Source organism: Amblyomma americanum, chromosome 2, assembly GCF_052857255.1.
Source record: "Amblyomma americanum isolate KBUSLIRL-KWMA chromosome 2, ASM5285725v1, whole genome shotgun sequence".
Lineage (NCBI taxonomy): Eukaryota > Metazoa > Arthropoda > Arachnida > Ixodida > Ixodidae > Amblyomma > Amblyomma americanum.
The window spans coordinates 188,442,481-188,463,826 of NC_135498.1; the positions used below are offsets into that span (position 1 = coordinate 188,442,481).

The following is a 21,346-nucleotide window of genomic DNA, read 5'->3' on the forward strand; positions in this document are numbered from 1 at the left end:
ACGGGTAGCGCGGCTGCGGGCACCAGACACGTACAGATCTGGGCAACGCTTCCGCCTGCTCGCATTTGTTGACGGGAGCATGCGCAGACCGCCTCCGCATACGCGTGGGAGCATAGCATGCGACACGCACCGCGTTGCCATTCTGGAGGAGGTATGCTGAACAGAAACTGCACACAACACAAGTTCCAAAAACGTTATTCGTTCGAGGCGAATACTTCGAGTTTTCGAAACAAATATTTGGACTGAATCAAATACTCTGACAGAATATTTGAAATTATCTAATATTCGCACATGCCTAGTTATGTTTGTTCACTGATCTAACAAGCAGTGTTTAGTTCACACTGGGTGCCTAAGAAGACCTGCACTGTCCTGGTCCTGCGAGTATTCCACCACAGCGCGGAAGTTTGTTATTCCCACTCACAACAAGACACTTCAAGGCTCTGCTATCTCATTAGCCTGCCAACATTTGCTTAAAGTGTTCCTAAGGTAAATTGATGACGATTATGGATTTTTATGGCGCAAGAGCATCTATGGACAAAGTGCGCCATGACACAAGGTATTTTCGTTTTACTCAAGGTGGGGTCAACGACCCATATCCCAGGCATTTCACCCGAAATAAGCCGAGCACCAGACCAGGGGAAAACTTGTACCCATTGTGTCACCGGTGGGTACCCGGCAGGTACTGGGCATCGAAACCCGCACCTCCCGCATGCGAGGCGCATGCTCAACCACTCGGCCACCGCTGCAGTCCTCCTAAGGTAAATTTTTACAGCAAAACACTCAAAACACTGCCTGAATGTGCCAACGAACTGCTCAGGCAACGAATCAAGCGACACGGTTCAGTGCACGCTGATCCTTTTTGGACTAGTTTACAGCATCGTTTAATGAAAATAGCCAACAGCTTGGCTAGCCACTGTGACAGAAGTTTCACGAGCATCCCCTAATGAAAAGCGTTCTTTCATGAGGGCTTTAGAGTTTGATGTTTGGGATACACACGTATACAATGAGGTCTCAGTGCATGTGAGCCAAAATCCAAGAGAAATACCTGCCGCATCTCAGGCAAATTGAGACTCAAGAGTCAAGCGAGAGTCAGGACAACCCCACAAAAGCTGGAACTCATGGCAATCCTATGCACCATTCACTCCCGTTGTGAACCAGCAAATGAGTAGGGAGAACCGCCAGCTTTTTACCTCTTCACGTGGCTTGGTCCCTCGCCTGTGGCAGGATTCTGGGAGCCAAGATTCAGCCACTTGTCCAAAAGAGTGCTCTTGCGCTTCTTCCTATAAGTTGCACAGAGAGAACATCCCAAAGCGACACATGGGGATGGAGGGTTACGCGAGATGCTTAGTGGAAAACAGGATTAATTTAGAGCACCTGGAGTTGCACTGACACCGCACATTTTTGGCATTTTGCCTTTGCCACGGCTGGGATGGAACGCACAACCTTGGGATCAGCAGCCAAATTACGAAGCCACTGAGGCACCACGGCTCTGAATAAAATGCCAATTCCATGATTCCAAAGACCCTTTGAGTACGTGACCGCCTATCAAAAGGCTTGCATTTCTGATTAACTCTCAGCACCTACTATCAGTCGGGAAAGTCACTTCCTAAAAAATTAAGCATAGCTGCAACTATTCATTGCTATGAATACCTGCATGACTTAATGGGCCTTGTTGCAAGACATAAAATGCAGCAATCAGGCAAGGAAGGAAAAAAAGCTATGCTTAATTCCACAAGCAGCCACGCGCACACAATCAACAGTTTTCTGGTCCTGCAACTATGGACCCAGGCATGTTCACAAACATAGGAGGTGCTTTGGGGACGTTGGTGGTATCAGCATCATCTTCCACTAAGATTTGGTTACGTTACACCATTACATACACGGGCTCAGTTTTTGCAGGTGTCGCAAAATACAGCAAAGAATAGTTTGCTTCCAAAATTTGGATCTTTGTGAAAGACCTGGGATTTTAAAACAGAATTCCAGGCGGACAGAAGAAATGAGGCAGCTTTGCACAAACCGGCATTTTTGATGGCGGTTTGCATACAAAAGCAGTCTTTTAGAAACAGAAGCATCATCTCTTGACTTTTTTTAAACCTTGATACTATCGCTGCCTGCAGGAAACAAGGCGTCATATTCAGCAAATGTAAGTTTTTCAACTGTTGTCCGCATCGCTGAGTGCCAGCAGCACAGCAATGGCGGCATCATGCAGAAAACCATTCTGAAAAGCAAGCTGACCCAGAACAGACACATATAGGACTTGCTCTATGAATCCCGGCATGATTTGTTTACTGCTGCTTAGCACCATAAGCAGAAGTTTTCCCAAAAATGCCAGATTGGCATCCCAAGTACATGTTTGTTTGCACAGTAGAATCGCGCTACAGTAAACTCACATATAGTGAAAACTGCAGTTCCATTAGGCCTTCCATACACAACTGTACTTCTTTTTTTCCATTTATCGCCTTCAGTGGTGGCTTCCACAATTGTGCACGCAAACTTCTAGCAACTTCAAAAATTTATAAAATGAGCTTTCGTACATTAATGCGCCCAGTGAGCATTCGCAGATGCATCACAGTGGACCACTAAGGTCCCCTCGCTTTAGCAACGACAAACTTCAACACCAACAACTAATGAAGATTTTATGGGTCTGCATGCAAGTACTCATTCTTTTTATTCTCCTACTCTTACAATAGTAAATACTCACATTTTGACACTAATTATTTTCATTGACATCATTTAATTTTGCGGGGGAGTTAGGGTTATTGGGGTTTAACGTCCCAAAGCAACTCAGGCTATGAGGGACGCCTCAATTATTTTTGCAATAGTGGAAAAATATTCGTTAGCACTTTTGCCATGAAATATTGTAATATTGGCTCACAGAGCACGATCAGCAAGCTTTCCTTTGCTGTGTTAAAGTGTTCTTTGTCGCAGTCAGCATGGGTTCTTTGGCTGACGTGTCCCCGAAGCAGCGCAGCAGTGTTATCCAGAAATTTACGTGATGCTTTGCTCTTCAGGAACTGCAATTACTCTCAAAGCGTCATATAATTTTCACGCAATTTCTCTTCGCTGGGTCACTGAGTTCGACGATGCTTGCTTTCTCAGAACACTTCCACCTCTGAAACCATCACCTAGTTCACACAGCTCATGCTTTAGTTTTCCCTACTCTGCTCCTATTAGTGTCTAGCGAAAAAGAAGCAAATCCCTTTAATAAAATACTGATATAGGAGCAAAGTTTAAGCATTAAATTCAATGACAGCAGACTTCAAGCATATTTCCTGCTGCTAATGTAAAAAATGTCTGGTAGAAAATGTCTGTCTGGTTGGGAAAGGAATTCCATCTGGAATGGTCAGTAACGCGGCAGCTGACTAAACAAGGGGTTAAAAAGGCAAGCTGCAACTCGCCTGAAGTCCCACCTAATGAAGGAGCCGAGTAGGTTCTGAAGCGTCTTGTTTTTACTTTTTTTTGGTTGGCATTTGGGCAGCAGCGGCGGTGGAGGAAGGACACTCCTTTTATCTCTTGCTTCTTTTTTTTCTTGACTATCCAGGTCAGTGAACTCGTTTTGAGTTTTTCCCTGCTTAACGCTGCTTTTGCTACTGCCGTTGCTGTCGTGAATTGTTGCTGCAGTGCTGCATGAAGAGATCGCCTAACCGCACTCTGTTAGAACAATATGTTCACAACAAGTGACCTAGATATAGCACACAACACAATTCTATAAAAGTTTTCTGGCATATAGCACACTTGTTTTTCCGTCACGACATTAGAACATTGAACAGAAGTTGAATACTGCGGATAAGCAAAGAATCGTTAAAGCTTATGAAAAAACAGGACCAATTATACAAAACATACTGTCACATAGTGGTGACGGCAGTCCAGGCAGTGAGGAAGACAACGGAAAGTTCTTCTAAAAGAAAACTGCTTACTGGGCTGACCTGCACCCACAATGGACTGAATGACTCAGCGGCGGTAAAAGCAAAAAGCGTGCTCGGCGGTCGTCAAACAAACCTTGAAGTTCTTGGTCGTGCTCAATTCAAAGCTGGCAAGAAACCTCCGAGATACCGAACCAAAACCAACTACAATCTGGAAAAATGCGGAAGCGGCTGTTCGTGGCCATGAACAGTCGAGATAATTCTGGAGATAAGATGAGCCCAACATGGCTTTTACAAGAACAGGTCGACAGAGCTAATGCTCTTATCTCAAAAACTCATTATAGAAAATTTCGTATGCAATTACTTCTTTTCGACTTCTCAAAAGCATTTGATTTTAACAACCACGAGATTCTCATTAAAAACTTGATTATTACTCATTAGGAGGGACACCACAAAAATTAATCACATCCTATTTGCAACACCGATAGCAGTTTGCACAGTCGAGCCCACTTATACCAAACAGTTATAACAAAAGCTCGTTTATTACGAATGAAGGAGGACCTACCATCAAAACGTATTAGGGCAAGGACATTGCATCTCATATACAGCGAACAAGTGTGGCAGCTCAACTCGGTTACAGCGAACGAGAAGGTGCTGTAAACTCGGTCCTGGAGTAGAAAACTTGCGTTTCTCTCCGGAGCGGAGAGCGATGAGCACCTTAAAGCCTCCGTGACATCACCCCCCCCTTTCTAAGTAAAACACTCAACCCTCCGCAACCAAACAAAAAAAACTATAGGATGTATGAATGGGCATGTGAAAAGTGCAGTAAGCTTCGAGTTACAGTCCTTCATTGTCCAAGCACGGAAGACAGCGACGAGCGGCCACAGTGTGTCCTTGGCATGACTAGCAAGGCACAGTGCATTGGAAGCTACATTCTCATGCGCAGACACGAAGGGCTGGACGATGTGCGAAATTTTGTTCAACGAGTGAGCCGCTAGGCAATAACTTGTGACCTGTTTGTCGAGCGGCTTGAAAAAAAATTTTAAGACCCTGTTCATGCTAGAAAACTGTGCGACACACCAAGTGCTGCCTTCTCTGACTGCGGTGACCGTGCTCTTTGCCAACGAACACGAGCCAGACCTGCCACTTGAAATCGGCATAATTCACATGCTCAAGGTATTTGATCGGTGCCCGGTCGCTAGTGCATGCTGATAGCAATTAAGTGACATGGTGCTGGCACCTTATGCCCCTGTCACATGGGCATTTTGAAGGCCCGCGAACCGATAGCCTATCAACTCAAAGGCCATTGAGCACTGCTACACGGGCAGTTTCAATGGCCATCGAGTCAATAATCTACAGAGTCAACGGAGCAGAGCGGAACTCTCAAGATCTCAAGGGCCTTCACGCACTGCCCAAGGTTGCTAGCGTTTCTTCAAGCGGTACCAACGCACACTTTCATGCACGATACCTTCACGGTACAAAAGCATGAAAAAACATTATTCTCCAAAACTTTAATGCAAGCAGCCTGTATAATAACATTAAAAATGCTATCGGTCTGGTTTAAAGCGCATTAATTTTACACTCCCTATTGCAGAAGTCAGAAAGGCCAGCAGTATCAGCATTGCCAGAGTGACGCAAAACTACAACAGCAAATCGTACAAAAGGCAATGTCTTTCAAGACAATGCATCTGGCCTTTAATGACAACTAAAAACCTTCTGTGACTCCAAATATGTGTACTTCAGCACTTAGTATAGCTTTATAAAATATTTATTTTATTTGCGCAAAATCGATAGTAGCGATTATGGCGCTACACAAGTTTGGTGTAAGACACGAGAACCATTTCAAAGGCCCTTCAGACTTGCTGTCATTCAGACAAGCACTCTCCCATTGCCAGGAATATGGAGATCATGACGAGGAGGCCGACCTACAACTGGCTGCCATGGAGGCTTCCCTCACAATTAGTCATATCTCATCCCTAAAGCAGGCTGTGGACAGTCACGCTGTTGGTGAGGGGCATGTGACTGCTCTGGGGAACTCGGAAATCGCCGCGATAGGGTCTGCTTTGAATAAATACATGTGCATAACAGATTTACACTGTCCGATTTTTATTTTTGGCTGTAACATGGGAAGTCCACTTAGTAGTACAACCTTTGTCTGTAAAGTTTCGAGACTGATTTATTTTCTTCTCTGGAAATGATCCCCAAATGTTGGTGCGTCTGTGTAGGGCCATCTTTTCGGGCTAACCCGAGCTATATATGTTGATTGCAGTGGCAGCCGCTATATGGCACTGCATGTAGAAAAATACGTTGTCACTAGTCTGTGCATTCTACTGTGAGTGAATGTGGAAAGATGAACGTCCACCTCGAACAGCATGTAAACATAAAATTCTGTGTGAACCTTGGCAAGACAACCACACAGACCTATGAGCCCCTTCGTGATGCTTACGGCAATGAGACATTATCGTGGGTGTGAGTTCTCGAGCCGCACAAGAGGTTTGTTTCGAGGAGAAGGTCGGTGGAAGACGACACAAGGCAGGGGCCCCCTTCAACCTCACGGAATGAAAACAATGTGGCTCGGATAAGAGAAAACGTACAGCAAGACCGCACCATTACAGTCCACATGCTATCAGATGCTCTCGACGCTAGCAAGGCAACATGTCACCAAATTTTGTGTGAGAACTTGGGGAAAAGAAAGCTGAATGCCAGACTTGTGCCGCACTCCCTCACACAGGACCAGAAGGACACGCGGGCATCAGTGAGCACTGATTTGCTCTCCGAGGCAGAGAAGGGTGCTGCATTCGTCGACAGCATCATAGCTAAAGACGAAACATGGTGTTTTCAATACGATCCTCCAACAAAGAGGCAGAGCCCCGAATGGCGGTCCACAAGCTCTCTGGTGTCGATAAAGGTGCGGCGACTGAAGACCAAAACAAAGACGATGCTGATAGTTTTTTTCGATGCCAGAGGCATCATGCACCACGAGTTCGTCCCACAAGGGCAGACGGTGAATCAGGAGTTTTATATCCGCGTGCTCCAGCACATGCATGATGTTCTATGACGCCATTGTCCTGACTTATGGGCGTCTGGACAATGGAGCCTTCTCCAAGATATTGCAAGGTTGCATGCACACTGCTCTCAGCGTGACAAAGTTTCTCGCCAAGCACAGCATTACTGTACTTCCCCATCCAACATACTCGCCTGACCTCTCCCCATGCGTATTTTTCCTGTTTCCTTGTGTGAAGAGAGCCCTAAAAGGTCACTGGATGGGGAGCGTGGAGGCCATTCAAGACGCCACGACAAAGGAGCTGACAGCCCTGCCAAAAGAAGCGTTTTCCAACTGTTTCCAAGACCTCGAGAAGCGTTGGAATCTGTGTATAGACTGCAAGGGGGACTATTTCGAAAGGGTGCTGCACAAATTATTTCAATGTTAAAGCATCTTTTTTAATGGACTCAGTCTAGGAACTTTACGGACAAAGGTTGCACGAACCTCGGATACAATGAACGCAATCCGTGCAACTGTCAGGTTCGTTATAAGTGGGCTCGAATGTAGTGATTGGAGGACAAAATGTAAAGTCAGTAAAAGAGGTGTACCATAACATAGCATTTTAGGTCCTTTTTTATTTATACCACATGTATAATGAGATAGTCCGCCTTGATGAAACTGCCCATTATGTAATCTGCGCAGATGACACTAACTTATTTTTTCAAATAGCTCATGTGAGGATTTAGCTAATCAAGCCAACGATGCAATGTGCAAAATAAATATGTAGGCTCAAAGTAACTGTTTAAAACTTGAACTTCACAAAACCAAAGCTGTCCTAAGACATATTCAGTTGCCTTAAATTGTGTTAAATGACACCAGCACTGAAATAAAGAAAAGCCAAGGCATGGAGCCAAGGCGCTGGTAAGAGCAAGCACAGGTGGGCTGAGTCAAGGAGAGGAGGAGAGGAGTTGGCCAATTGGAGAGTGCGCGCCCAACAGATGGTTCGGAGAAGCGCGTATGTATAGACGAATGCGCTTGGTGGTCATTTCTCGAATGTTCGGAAAATGGGTAAAGTAGCGAGCTCTCCGGAAGAAGCTGCTGCCCATCGGAAGCATTAGCGAGAGTTTGCGGGCGAACAGGCACGGCGTCATCGGGCAAATCCAGAAGCCCGCGTGAGGGAAACCGAAGCCAAGAGAGCGTGTCATGGATAGATAAGCGCTCAGCCAATCAATCTGCTGGCTTTGAGAAGTTCTATGAAGCTTAGCCTTGCGATTAGGGAGCACCAGGCAGCTTCGCTATTAACATCAGTGCTCACAACGTTAAGTCAGTGAAGCCGGGCTAATTTTTTTGCTCATTCTATTGTAAACAACATGGAAATCGTAGACTCCCCTAAAAAATTGTATACCAATTAAGATATTTTTCTCATCTATTACAAATATTGCTTCATGTACGTTACCAATCTCCTACGGAGCATTCCCACATCTGAGCAAGATCTGCCTGCCTTTATTTGAACAATGCGAAAACATTCAGCCTCACACTAACCATTTTAAATGTGGAACTTCCTTGGCTAAGGGTGTCATTAGCGTGGGTAGCACTTATACAGTGACTCTGACAAGACGTGTGGTTGGCAGCCATGTTTTGGCCTCTCGCTTCTAAATTGCTCTTTTTGACAATACCAGTTGTTGGGCGAGTTGGTGCTGACGATGATCCATAACAGCGCGACAGACGGGACAAAGAAGAGGAGACACAACACACAGCGCTGAGTCAGCGCTGTGTGTTGTGTCTCCTCTTCTTTGTCCCGTCTGTCGCGCTGTTATGGATCATCTCTTTTTGAACTTATTCTCAAATTCATAAGCCTTATAAAAACGAGCATTAAAAGAGGTTTAAGATCCCCAGTTGGTTGAAGAACGAGCACTAGATATCCACAAGTTTTTCTAGCAGTGTCTTGAGCTTTGTGAACTGGAAAACCAACATCATCTAGAAAGCTTATTTTCGGGGAGAAATTAGGCGCAACCCGATTTGTAAGAAATATGCTCGAGGTACAAGAATATAGCAAAATCATGTTTTAAACAGAAGACGACAGGCCCTTTACATACACGGCTTGCCATGAAGCAACACCCTTCACGTTCAAGCAGTACGTCTTATGTCTAGCAGAAAAATGAACTGTTATAGTAAACTGTCTTGTTCTGCAAAAATGCCCCAAAAAAACCCGAGGTAGCCAATTTTTTTCTGAATTGAATTGGATTTGAATTGACTGTTTGGGAAAGGAAAAGGCACAGTGTCTGTCTCACATATCGGCGGACACCTGAAATGTGCACCCTAAGGGAAGGGATAAAGGAGGGACTAAGAGAAGAAAAAGGTGCGCTCGGAATAATTTCGACCACCTTCTATGATCAAACCAATTAACCTTCGGCCCTCAGTCCCCAGCGGCTGCAGAGCAACTGACCACGGCGGCGGTCAGACCTGTGACGCAGCGGAGGGTGCTAAGAATCTCTGCCTCCGAACAGGCCGCCATTGGAATCCGAACCTGGCAACGTTTAACGCTAGAACTTTAGCTAGTGAGGCTAGCCTAGCAGTGCTGTTCGAGGAACTAGCGGGAATTAAATGGGATGTGATAGGGCTTAGCGAAGTTAGGAGGACAGGTGAGGCGTATAAAACACTAAAGGACGGACACATACTGTGCTATCGCGGGTTAGAGGGTAGACGAGAACTAGGTGTGGGTTTCCTCATTAATAAGGATATAGCTGGCAACGTAGAGGAGTTCTACAGTATTAACGAGAGGGTAGCAGCTATAGTAATTAGGCTGAATAGGAGGTACAAGCTGAAAGTGGTGCAGGCCTACGCACCCACATCCAGCCATGATGACCAGACCATTGAAAGCTTCTATGAGGACGTAGAATCAGCAATGAATAGAGTAAAATCGCAGTACACTGTACTGATGGGCGACTTCAATGCGAAGGTGGGCAAGAAGCAGGCTGACGACCACACGGTAGGTGACTATGGGATAGGCTCTAGAAATAGCAGGGGAGAGTTATTAGTCGAATTCGCGGATAGAAATAATTTACGGATCATGAATACCTTCTTCCGCAAACGAGAAAACAGGAAGTGGACCTGGAAGAGCCCCAATGGTGAGATTAAAAATGAAATAGACTTCATACTATGCGCTAAACCTGGCATCATTCAGGATGTGGCCGTCCTCGGAAGGGTGCGTTGCAGCGACCATAGAATGGTAAGGTCTAGAATTAGCCTAGACTTGAAGAGGGAACGGAAGAAGCTAGCAAAGAAGAAGACCATTAACGAGTTAGCCGTAAGAGGGAAAGCACAGGAGTTTAGGATAGCGCTGCAAAACAGATACTCGGCTTTAACTGAGGAAGATGATCTTGATGTTCATTCAATGCACGATAACCTGACATCAATAATTACGGAGTGCGCAGTAGAAGTAGGCGGTAGGACAGTTCGAAAAGATACCGGGAAGCTATCTCAGGTGACGAAAGATCTGATTAAGAAGCGCCAAAACATGAAGGCATCTAACACTACCGATAGAATAGAACTAACGGAGCTTTCAAAGTTAATAAATAAGCGCAAGGTAGCCGACATAAGGAAGTTTAATATGGAGAGAACCGAGCATGCTCTAAAGAACGGAGGTAGCCTAAAAACAGTGAAGAGGAAACTAGGCATAGGTAAAAACCAGATGTATGCATTAAGAGACAAGCAGGGCAATGTCATTAGCAATATGGATAAGATAGTTAACGTAGCCGAAGAGTTCTACACAGACCTGTACAGTAGCCAATGTAATCAGAACGCTAATGAGAAAGACAGCAGTGCACCGCAATGCGTCATCCCGCCAGTAACGAAAGATGAAGTAAAGAAAGCCTTAGAAGCAATGAAAAGGGGAAAAGCAGCTGGGGAGGATCAGGTAACAGCAGATCTGTTGAAGGATGGAGGGGACATCGTGCTAGAAAAACTAGCCACCCTGTATACGCAATGCCTTATGACCTCGACTGTACCAGAAGCTTGGAAGAATGCAAACATTATCTTAATTCATAAGAAGGGAGACGCCAAGGACTTGAAAAATTACAGGCCGATCAGCTTACTATCCGTTGCCTACAAAGTATTTACTAAGGTAATCGCTAATAGAGTCAGGGCAACGTTAGACTTTAATCAACCAAATGATCAGGCAGGCTTTCGTAAAGGATATTCTACAATAGATCATATTCACACCATCAATCAGGTGATAGAGAAATGCGCAGAATATAACCAACCTCTATATATAGCTTTCATTGATTACGAGAAAGCATTCGACTCAGTGGAAACCTCAGCAGTCATACAGGCATTGCGTAATCAGGGGGTAGAAGAGCCTTATGTCAAAATACTGGAAGATATATATAGCAACTGCACAGCTACTATAGTCCTCCATAAAGTCAGCAATAACATTCCAATAAGGAAGGGCGTCAGGCAAGGAGACACGATCTCGCCAATGCTGTTCACCGCATGTTTGCAGGAGGTATTTCGAGGCCTGAATTGGGAACAGTTGGGAATAAGAATAAATGGAGAATACCTAAATAATCTGAGATTTGCTGATGACATTGCCTTGCTGAGTCACTCAGGAGGTGAACTGCAAATCATGATCAATGAGTTAGACAGGCAGAGCAGATCGATGGGTCTAAAAATTAACATGCAGAAAACCAAGGTAATGTTCAACAGCCTAGCAAGGGAACAACAGTTCACAATTGGCAGCGAGAGCCTAGCAATTGTGCCGGAATACGTCTACTTGGGGCAGGTAGTGACAGCTGATCCGGATCATGAGAGGGAGATAACTAGAAGGATAAGAATGGGGTGGAGCGCATATGGCAAATTCTCGCAGATCATGAGTGGCAGTTTACCAATTTCCCTCAAGAGGAAAGTGTACAACAGCATAATCTTACCGGTACTCACCTACGGGGCAGAAACGTGGAGGCTAACGAAATGAGTTCAGCTTAAGTTAAGGACAACGCAGCGAGCCATGGAAAGAAAAATGATAGGTGTAACGTTAAGAGATCGGAATCGGGCAGAGTGGGTGAGGGAACAAACACGGGTTAATGACATCCTAGTCGAAATCAAGAGAAAGAAATGGGCTTGGGCAGGGCATGTAATGCGAAGGCAAGATAACCGCTGGTCTTTAAGGGTAACGGAGTGGGTTCCAAGAGAAAGTAAGCGTAGCAGGGGGCGGCACGGCAGAAGGCTAGATGGGCGGATGAGATTAAGAAGTTTGCAGGCAAAGGGTGGATGCAGCTGGCAAAGGATAGGGTTAATTGGAGAGACATGGGAGAGGCCTTTGCCCTGCAGTGGGTGTAGTAGGGCTGATGATGATGATGATGATGATGATGATGATGATGATGATGATGATGATGATGATGATGATGATGATGATGATGATGATGATGATGATGATGATGATGATGATGATGATGATGGGGATCCCGCGGTCTGGTTAAAACCCAGGTACTCTAGATCAGTAGCCGAGCGCCCTACCCCTGAGACACCACGGCGGGTCAATTTTTCTCAGAATAACCCGATTTGTATCCAAAGTTGAGCTTGAAAAATATCGTCTAATTTTTACCCTCCGAACTGGCGAAAAAATAAAACCTGTGATATCTGTTGATAAACAGAAGCACGTGATAAGCTGAAAAAGTGATTTTGTTTTAGTGCGCTAACACTTATAGTGGCCATTCCCTGCATTCAGCCATTGTGTGTTTGTCTGTCTGTCTGAAGCTGGTTTTGTGGCAGGCTGCTTACCTGCCCACTACTCGGTGGGCAGGTAAGCAGCCTGCCACAACACCAGCTTCACAGACAGACAGACAAAACCACTGTGTCAGGCAGCAGCTCAGTTAACCGTGAAAGGCTGCTTGGGAAGAGCAACCTGAATCGCAAACCAACCCAAGTCCCACCGATAGCAGCACCTGCCATCACAGGGCAGTGGCGCATCACTTGACCGCTGCGCCACTGCGCCAGGAGTTGCAGGAAGACACCCAGGGATCTATGAATGAAGGGAATGACAAATTCCGTATATATGGACATTAACCCATTACCGCTACCAAAACAAGTGCCATCCATGAACACTGGATCTGAACACCGGAACCAAAGGGAAAACCGAACTCCTTGCACACCTAATTTGCATTTGGCCTAACTACGCAAATCGACCATAATTTTTTGTTCCTTTTTACTAACTCAATGTTTTGCTCATTCACCAGACAAGTGATGTTTCCTGGAGGGCTGCAAATGAAAGAGGTCCAAACTTCTCAGCAATACATTGCACCCAAAAGTGTACTGCCTGTCTCCACTTTAGTGTCCCTTTAAATGGCACATCAAGCCAAACGTCCATGTCGGCATGTGGCCACTAGCTAAACCTTGATCAAAGCTATCAGCGTGCTTTATTCTACAAGTGCTTCCAAGTACCAACAGACCACCACATACATCTCCTGAATGCAAGCTTAACATGAAGATAGCCGTACACTTAGCTATTCAAAAAGAGCACCTGTCTCATGTCCCAGGGGACAGGCAAAGGATGAATGGAGAGGATTTGTACGCACATCTCAGGAACCGGCAACACACATTCAATGCCCTTGTTCGAGACTTTTCCAACTGTGCTTGAAACTGCATGCCACTGCAAGTTGGTGGGGAACTCCGCTGTGCTTGTGGAGATCACCTGCATTACATTAAAGGGATGTGTAGCTTTCACTAGGCCCCTACTGAGTTATCGAGTTTCACAAAAATATTTTTCATTTACTTATACAATACTGTCGATAAGCCGAGCAGAACAACCAACACAGAGGATGGAAAAAATAGAAACAAAATCACTACACAATCGTTAAACGACCAACCATTTCTCCAGTATGAAAAAAAATACTCTCCATGCTAGTAACCTATCATGGTGCGGAAAACTTGACAATGTTGAAATAAGAAAAATGCATTCAAACAAAGAATAATAAAATCATTTAAAAGATATTGCTGAGAAACCGAGGCTTATTCCTTTGAGGAAATGCATTTGCCCATCTTTAAAAAAATTTCACCATAAACAATAATTAGTCATGAGATAGCCACGACCATTCTAGCATAACACTACCATTTTATACATTACGTATAATTTGATAGGAGTGCATGCATGTTGCAATTTTCGAGTACAAATCGAATGCATATATGAAGAAAAACTGCCTCCAAATATTGAATATCTGCTCAATACAAAATGGAATCCCACAAGCTGGAGATTTGTAATAACGGAGCAATTGCTCATCAGCTGCGCTTGGGTGGATGCTAATACGTAATTGCTCGCTTATTTGAATATCTGTTCAGTATGAAAAAGCATTTCAGAAACAAGCAAATAGGGAAACGCTGTTGTTCATATTGTTACCGTAATGTTACGGCGGTAAGTCTATATTGGCGGCTGCTCTGAGATGGCCAGCACTCAGCTCAGAACCGAGCGCCCAACTACCAACTGTCAACGTCGTCGTCGTTCAGCGCACCGCCACTTCTTCGTTCATGATTCGTCCACTTGTAACACTATCCCCCTCGGCTGAAGGCAACGTCCCGGTGCGTGTTAGGCGTGCGATGTCGATGGTGGGTGATAGGGCTTGAGGCGAGCTACATGAACGACTTCGGACTTCAGTGGAGCGGACGTCGACTTTGGGTGCAGCGGCGTGATTTCATACGTTACGTCGGTCACTGCCCGTAATACACGATAAGGACCTGTGTAGCGCGGCAGAAGTTTTTCACATAACCCCACACGACGGGATGGGAGCCACAGCAAGACGAGAGATCCGGCAGGGTATCGCACGTCACGGTGCAGGCCATCGTAGCGGTGTTTTTGAGCCTCTTGGGAGGCGAAGAGCTTGTGTCGAGCAACTTGGCGGGCGGCGTCTGCTCGGGCGATAGCGTCACGCGCATATGTAGTGACAGGGTCAGCTGTGGGCAGCAGAGTGTCAAAGGGCAGTAAGGGGTCTCGTCCAAAGAGAAGATAGAAGGGCGAGTAACCAGCGGTATCATGGCGCGAAGAGTTGTAGGCGAAGGTGACAAAAGGCAAGCTTATGTCCCAGTCCCGGTGGTCGTCGGATACGTACATGGCGAGCATGTCTGTCAGCGTGCGGTTGAGACGCTCCGTAAGGCCGTTCGTCTGAGGATGATAAGCAGTGGTGAACTTGTGACGAACGGAGCACGAAAGAAGGATTTCGTCAACAACTCGGGAAAGGAAGCAGCGGCCACGGTCGGTAAGGAGTTGACGGGGAGCGCCATGGTGCCATGGTGGTTCCAGCAGCGATGGCGTAGAGGTAGAACATCCGCATCGCGTGCAAGAGGACCGGGGTTCAAATCCTGGTGCCGCGCAATTCTCCACCGGGTTTAAAAAAAAAAAAATCCGCATGTCGATGGAATTGCATAACCAGGCCTGGAGTGCGGCCTGATCTCGGTGACCAGAACCGATAATGCACTCTCTCACCAGAGAAGGATTTGGCCACCCTGGTGTAGTACTTGGCCACAACCTTCTATGATCAAACCAATTAACCCTCGGCCCTCAGTCCCCAGCGGCTGCAGAGCAACTGACCACGGCGGCGGTCAGACCTGTGATGCAGCGGAGGGTGCTAAGAATCTCTGGCTCCGGACAGGCCGCCATTGGAATCCGAACCTGGCAACGTTTAACGCTAGAACTTTAGCTAGTGAGGCTAGCCTAGCAGTGCTGTTTGAGGAACTAGCGGGAATTAAGTGTGATGTGATAGGGCTTAGTGAAGTTAGGAGGACAGGTGAGGCGTATACAGTACTAAAGGACGGACACATACTGTGCTATCGCGGGTTAGAGGATAGAAGAGAACTAAGTGTGGGATTCCTCATTAATAAGGATATAGCTGGCAACGTAGAGGAGTTCTACAGTATTAACGAGAGGGTAGCAGCTTTAGTAATTAGGCTGAATAGGAGGTACAAGCTGAAAGTGGTGCAGGCCTACACACCCACATCCAGCCATGATGACCAGACCGTTGAAAGTTTCTATGAGGACGTAGAATCGGCATTGAATAAAGTAAAATCGCAGTACACTGTACTGATGGGCGACTTCAATGCGAAGGTGGGCAAGAAGCAGGCTGATGACCACGCGGTAGGTGACTATGGGATAGGCTCTAGAAATAGCAGGGGAGAGTTATTAGTCGAATTCGCGGATAGAAATAATTTACGGATCATGAATACCTTCTTCCGCAAACGAGAAAACAGGAAGTGGACCTGGAAGAGCCCCAATGGTGAGATTAAAAATGAAATCGACTTCACACTATGCGCTAAACCTGGCATCATTCAGGATGTGGCCGTCCTCGGAAAGGTGCGTTGTAGCGACCACAGAATGGTAAGGTCTAGAATTAGCTTAGACTTGAAGAGGGAACGGAAGAAGCTAGTGAAGAAGAAGACCATTAACGAGTTTGCCGTAAGAGGGAAAGCACAGGAGTTTAGGATAGCGCTGCAAAACAGATATTCGGCTTTAACTGAGGAAGATGATCTTGATGCTCATTCAATGCACGATAATCTGACATCAATAATTACGGAGTGCGCAGTAGAAGTAGGCGGTAGGACAGTTCGAAAAGATACCGGGAAGCTATCTCAGGTGACGAAAGATCTGATTAAGAAGCGCCAAAACATGACGGCATCTAACCCTACCGATAGAATAAAACTAACGGAGCTATCAAAGTTAATAAATAAGCGCAAGGTAGCCGACATAAGGAAGTTTAATATGGAGAGAATCGAGCATGCTATAAAGAACGGACGTAGCCTAAAAAGAGTGAAGAGGAAACTAGGCATAGGTAAAAACCAGATGTATGCATTAAGAGACAAGCAGGGCAATGTCATTAGCAATATGAATAAAATAGTTAACGTAGCCGAAGAGTTCTACACAGACCTGTACAGTAGCCAATGTAATCAGAGCGTTAATGAGAAAGACAGCAGTGCACAGCAATGCGTCATCCCGCCAGTAACGAAAGATGAAGTAAAGAAAGCCTTAGAAGCAATGAAAAGGGGAAAAGCAGCTGGGGAGGATCAGGTAACAACAGATCTGTTGAAGGATGGAGGGGACATCGTGCTAGAAAAACTAGCCACCCTGTATACGCAATGCCTTATGACCTCGACTGTACCAGAAGCATGGAAGAATGCAAACATTATCTTAATTCATAAGAAGGGAGACGCCAAGGACTTGAAAAATTACAGGCCGATCAGCTTACTATCCGTTGCCTACAAAGTATTTACTAAGGTAATCGCTAATAGAGTCAGGGCAACGTTAGACTTTAATCAACCAAATGATCAGGCAGGCTTTCGTAAAGGATATTCCACAATAGATCATATTCACACCATCAATCAGGTGATAGAGAAATGCGCAGAATATAACCAACCTCTATATATAGCTTTCATTGATTACGAGAAAGCATTCGACTCAGTGGAAACCTCAGCAGTCATACAGGCATTGCGTAATCATGGGGTAGAAGAGCCTTATGTCAAAATACTGGAAGATATATATAGCAACTGCACAGCTACTATAGTCCTCCATAAAGTCAGCAATAAAATTCCAATAAGGAAGGGCGTCAGGCAAGGAGACACGATCTCGCCAATGCTGTTCACCGCATGTTTACAGGAGGTATTTCGAGGCCTGAATTGGGAACAGTTGGGAATAAGAATAAATGGAGAATACCTAAATAATCTGCGATTTGCTGATGACATTGCCTTGCTGAGTCACTCAGGAGGTGAACTGCAAATCATGATCAATGAGTTAGACAGGCAGAGCAGATCGATGGGTCTAAAAATTAACATGCAGAAAACCAAGGTAATGTTCAACAGCCTAGCAAGGGAACAACAGTTCACAATTGGCAGCAAGAGCCTAGAAATTGTGCCGGAATACGTCTACTTAGGGCAGGTAGTGACAGCTGATCCGGATCATGAGAGGGAGATAACTAGAAGGATAAGAATGGGGTGGAGCGCATATGGCAAATTCTCGCAGATCATGAGTGGCAGTTTACCAATTTCCCTCGAGAGGAAAGTGTACAACAGCATAATCTTACCGGTACTCACACACGGGGCAGAAACGTGGAGGCTAACGAAAAGAGTTCAGCTTAAGTTAAGGACAACGCAGCGAGCCATGGAAAGAAAAATGATAGGTACAGCGTGTTCCCGTCCAGCAAAAACCGGGCCAGAGAAGTGTCGCGGCGGTCGGTGCTGAGGCGGTCGATGAGAGAGGTGAGGGTGGGATCCAAGCGCTGTTCGTCGGCAATGTGGGAGAGGTCGGAGATGGAGAGGACACAGGCATCCGGCTCACAGTCTGTAGAAGGAGGATCGACGGGATAGCGGGACAGGCAGTCTACATCTTGATGGAGGCGACCGGACTTGTGAACCACGGAAAAGGTGTATTCTTGCAATCGCAATGCCCACCGGCCGAGACGGCCAGTAGGGTCCTTGAGAGATGAGAGCCAACACAGGGCGTGGTGGTCGGTTATAACAGTGAATGGGCGGCCAAACAAGTATGTGCGGAATTTTCCAATGGCCCAAACAAGAGCCAGGCACTCGCGTTCTGTGATGGAGTAATTCTTCTCGGCGGAAGAAAGAAGACGGCTGGCGTACGCAATCCCGCAGTGCTGGCCGCGTTGTCACAGAGCAAGGATGGCGCCTATTCCGTGACCACTGGCATCGGTGCGAAGTTCAGTCGGGGCAGACGGGTTGAAATGGGCCAATACAGGAGGGTTGGTGAGGACGGCGATAAGGCTGGAGAATGCAGTAGCCTGCTCTGGGCCCCAGGAAAAAGGAACGCCTTTCTGCAACAGATTGGTGAGAGGGCGAGCGACGGCTGCGAAGTTCGGGACGAACCGGCGAAAGTAGGAACAGATTCCGATGAAGCTGCGGACATCACTGGGCGAGCGGGGAAAGGGAAAAGCACTGACGTCACGAACTTTATCAGGGTCAGGTTGTATGCCACTCGCATTCACCAAATGGCCGAGGACTTTGAGTTCGCGGCGGCCGAAAGTACATTTTTTTGAGTTGAGTTGAAGACCTGCGCGGCGGAAAAGTGCCAAGATGGACGAAAGGCGAAACAGGTGGGTTTCAAAAGAGGGCAAGAAAACAATTACATCATCTAAGTAACAAAGGCAGGTCGTCCACTTGAAGCCCCGGAGTAACGAGTCCATCATCCGTTCAAATGTGGCAGGGGCGTTACAAAGGCCGAAGGGCATGACCTTAAAATGGTAAAGGCCGTCAGGGGGGACGAAAGCTGTTTTCTCGCGGTCTCTTGCGTCAACAGAGATTTGCCAATACCCGCTACGAAGGTCGATGGAAGAAAAGTAGCGGGCGCCATGTAAACAGTCCAGGGCATCATCTATGCGCGGAAGGGGATAGACGTCTTTCTTTGTGACCTTGTTGAGATGACGATAGTCGATGCAAAACCGCCAAGTTTGGTCTTTCTTTTTCACGAGCACGACAGGAGATGCCCAAGGGCTGTTTGAAGGCTCGATGATATCGTTGGCCAACATCTTGTCCACCTCCCGCTGGATGATCTGGCGCTCTGGTAGCGACACACGATAAGGCCTCCGGTGTAAAGGTCTGGCATCGCCGGTGTCAATGTGGTGAGTCACTACCGATGTTTGACCCAGAGGAGCAGAAGCGAAGTCAAAAATGTCGGAGTAGGACACCAAAAGGTTGTGAAGATCCTGTGCATGCTCGGGGCTCAGGTCAGAAGCAATCATCGCAGAAATGGATTGCGGAACGTTGGCCGGGATGTCGGCCGCTTGAGAGACAGTAGAAGGCGGTCCAGGTGAGAGAGCAGTGACGATACAGTCGGTGAGAGAAGACAAAGTAGCAAGCGATATGCCTGCAGGAAGAACTTGTGGTGACAAGCTGAAGTTGAGGACAGGAAGGGAGGTGCTATTCTTGGTGACGGTCACGATGAGGTGCGGAAGAACAACATTGCGGGAGAGAACGACATCGGCGAGTGGACAGGCAAGATAATCCCCATCAGGAACCGCAGGAAATGGGAACATAGGCAGATAAACGGCAGAGTCGGGGGGCAGGCGAGCGTACTCGGTGGAGCGAAGGCGGGGCGTGGAGCTTGAGGGTGTGTCGGCTGAGCTGAGAGGCAGGTCCAATCGTAGAAGGCCGCTGGAGCAGTCGATAAGGGCAGAGTGAGCGGTTAGAAAGTCTAGACCAAGGATCACATTGTGAGGGCAGTGTTCGAGGACGGTGAACAAAACTGGGATGTGACGATCGGCAAGAGTGACGCGGGCAGTGCACAGGCCAGTGACGGCAGCAGTGCTGCCATCGGCCACGCGAACGGTGGGCGAAGCGGCAGGGGTCTGAACTTTTTTGAGGCGACGGCAAAAGGATGAGCTAAGAACCGAGACTTGGGCACCAGTGTCAATGAGGGCAGAAACAGGAACACCGTCCACAAAAACGTCGAGCAGATTACAGGGCGAAGGCTGGGTCAGTAGAGGATTTTCAGGTCGGGGCACCAATGCAGCATCACCTCCGGGAGCTGCACTGGCTAGTTTCCCGCGAAGCGGCCTGCAGAGGACGGTGAGTAACTGCGGTGCGGAAGAGGTGAGCGGGAACGGTGGGCTGTCGGGGAGGGAGAGCGGCTGGTTCTACGAGGAGGCGGTGTGGACTCGGCGCTGGGTGGGTCATTCCGAGGCGTGAAGCGACGGGGTCCATAGTCATAACGGCGGTCGACGTAGGGCAAAGGTCGGGGAGGTGCGGACCAACGGCTGCGGCAGTGGCGGGAGATGTGGCCTACGCGCGAGCACGTAAAGCAGATCGGCCGGTCGTCAGGGGTACGCCACTCATACGGATTGCGATACCTTGTGTAACTTGGGACGAAGGTGTTGCGGGCCGTACCAGTAGCGACCACGGGAGAGATGGGGCTCGCACTCCGAGGTTCGACGGGACGATGGCAGGAGGGCATGCCCAAGTTGGCGACCTCCTGGCGGACGACAGCTTGAATAAGGGATATTGTGGCCAGGGTGTTGTCCGACAAGGGCGCGTTGGGCGTAACAGGAGCCAGCGCCTCCAGTTCACGGCGCACGATGCGAGTCACGTTGTCGGGGTTGGAAGGCTGCCTTAGTGTCGGCAGATCCTCGCACGTGGAACTGGCAGCTGTGTTAGGCAGGCGGTCGAAGCGGTGTGCAATGCGCCGGTGCTTGGCCTGCTCGAAGCGTTGACACACCTGCAGAACGGAGTCAACCGTAGAGCAGTCCCGGCATAGAATAAGGTGGAAGGCATCGTCGGCAATGCCTTTAAGAATGTGGCCTACCTTATCGTCTTCGGTCATGTTGGGATCGACCTTTCGGCACAGTGCCAAGAGGTCTTGAATGTATGTAATATATGATTCAGTGGCCGTTTGGGCGCGAGCTGCAAGTTCTTTTTTGGCAGCAAGCTGACGGCCAACTGGTTTCCCAAACAGGCCGCGAAGCTTTTGCTTGCAGGCATCCCATGTGGCAATCTCTTCTTCGTGGGTTTCGAACCAGACGCG

The 21,346-nt window shown here is 47.3% G+C and overlaps 1 protein-coding gene across 8 annotated transcripts in view; it reads right to left on the reverse strand.

Annotated features, from left to right (window-relative positions):
• The window catches only part of LOC144122087 (abasic site processing protein HMCES-like), a 120,292-nt gene that overhangs the window by 12,726 nt on the left and 86,220 nt on the right, over positions 1-21,346 (reverse strand). For 4 of the 8 annotated variants that reach the window (XR_013312799.1, XR_013312800.1, XR_013312801.1 and 1 more), the window contains exons 7-9: positions 13,416-13,531; positions 3,411-3,640; positions 1,191-1,280 (exon numbers count right to left, since the gene is read on the reverse strand). Coding sequence is in view for 4 of the 8 variants with exons in the window: in XM_077655605.1 (XP_077511731.1) it covers positions 1,191-1,280; positions 13,416-13,531 (206 nt within the window). In the remaining 4 variants the exon portion in view is untranslated. The remainder of the gene's footprint in view (positions 1-1,190; positions 1,281-3,410; positions 3,641-13,415; positions 13,532-21,346) is intronic. The other 4 variants (XM_077655605.1, XM_077655606.1, XM_077655607.1 and 1 more) reach the window with 3 other exon arrangements.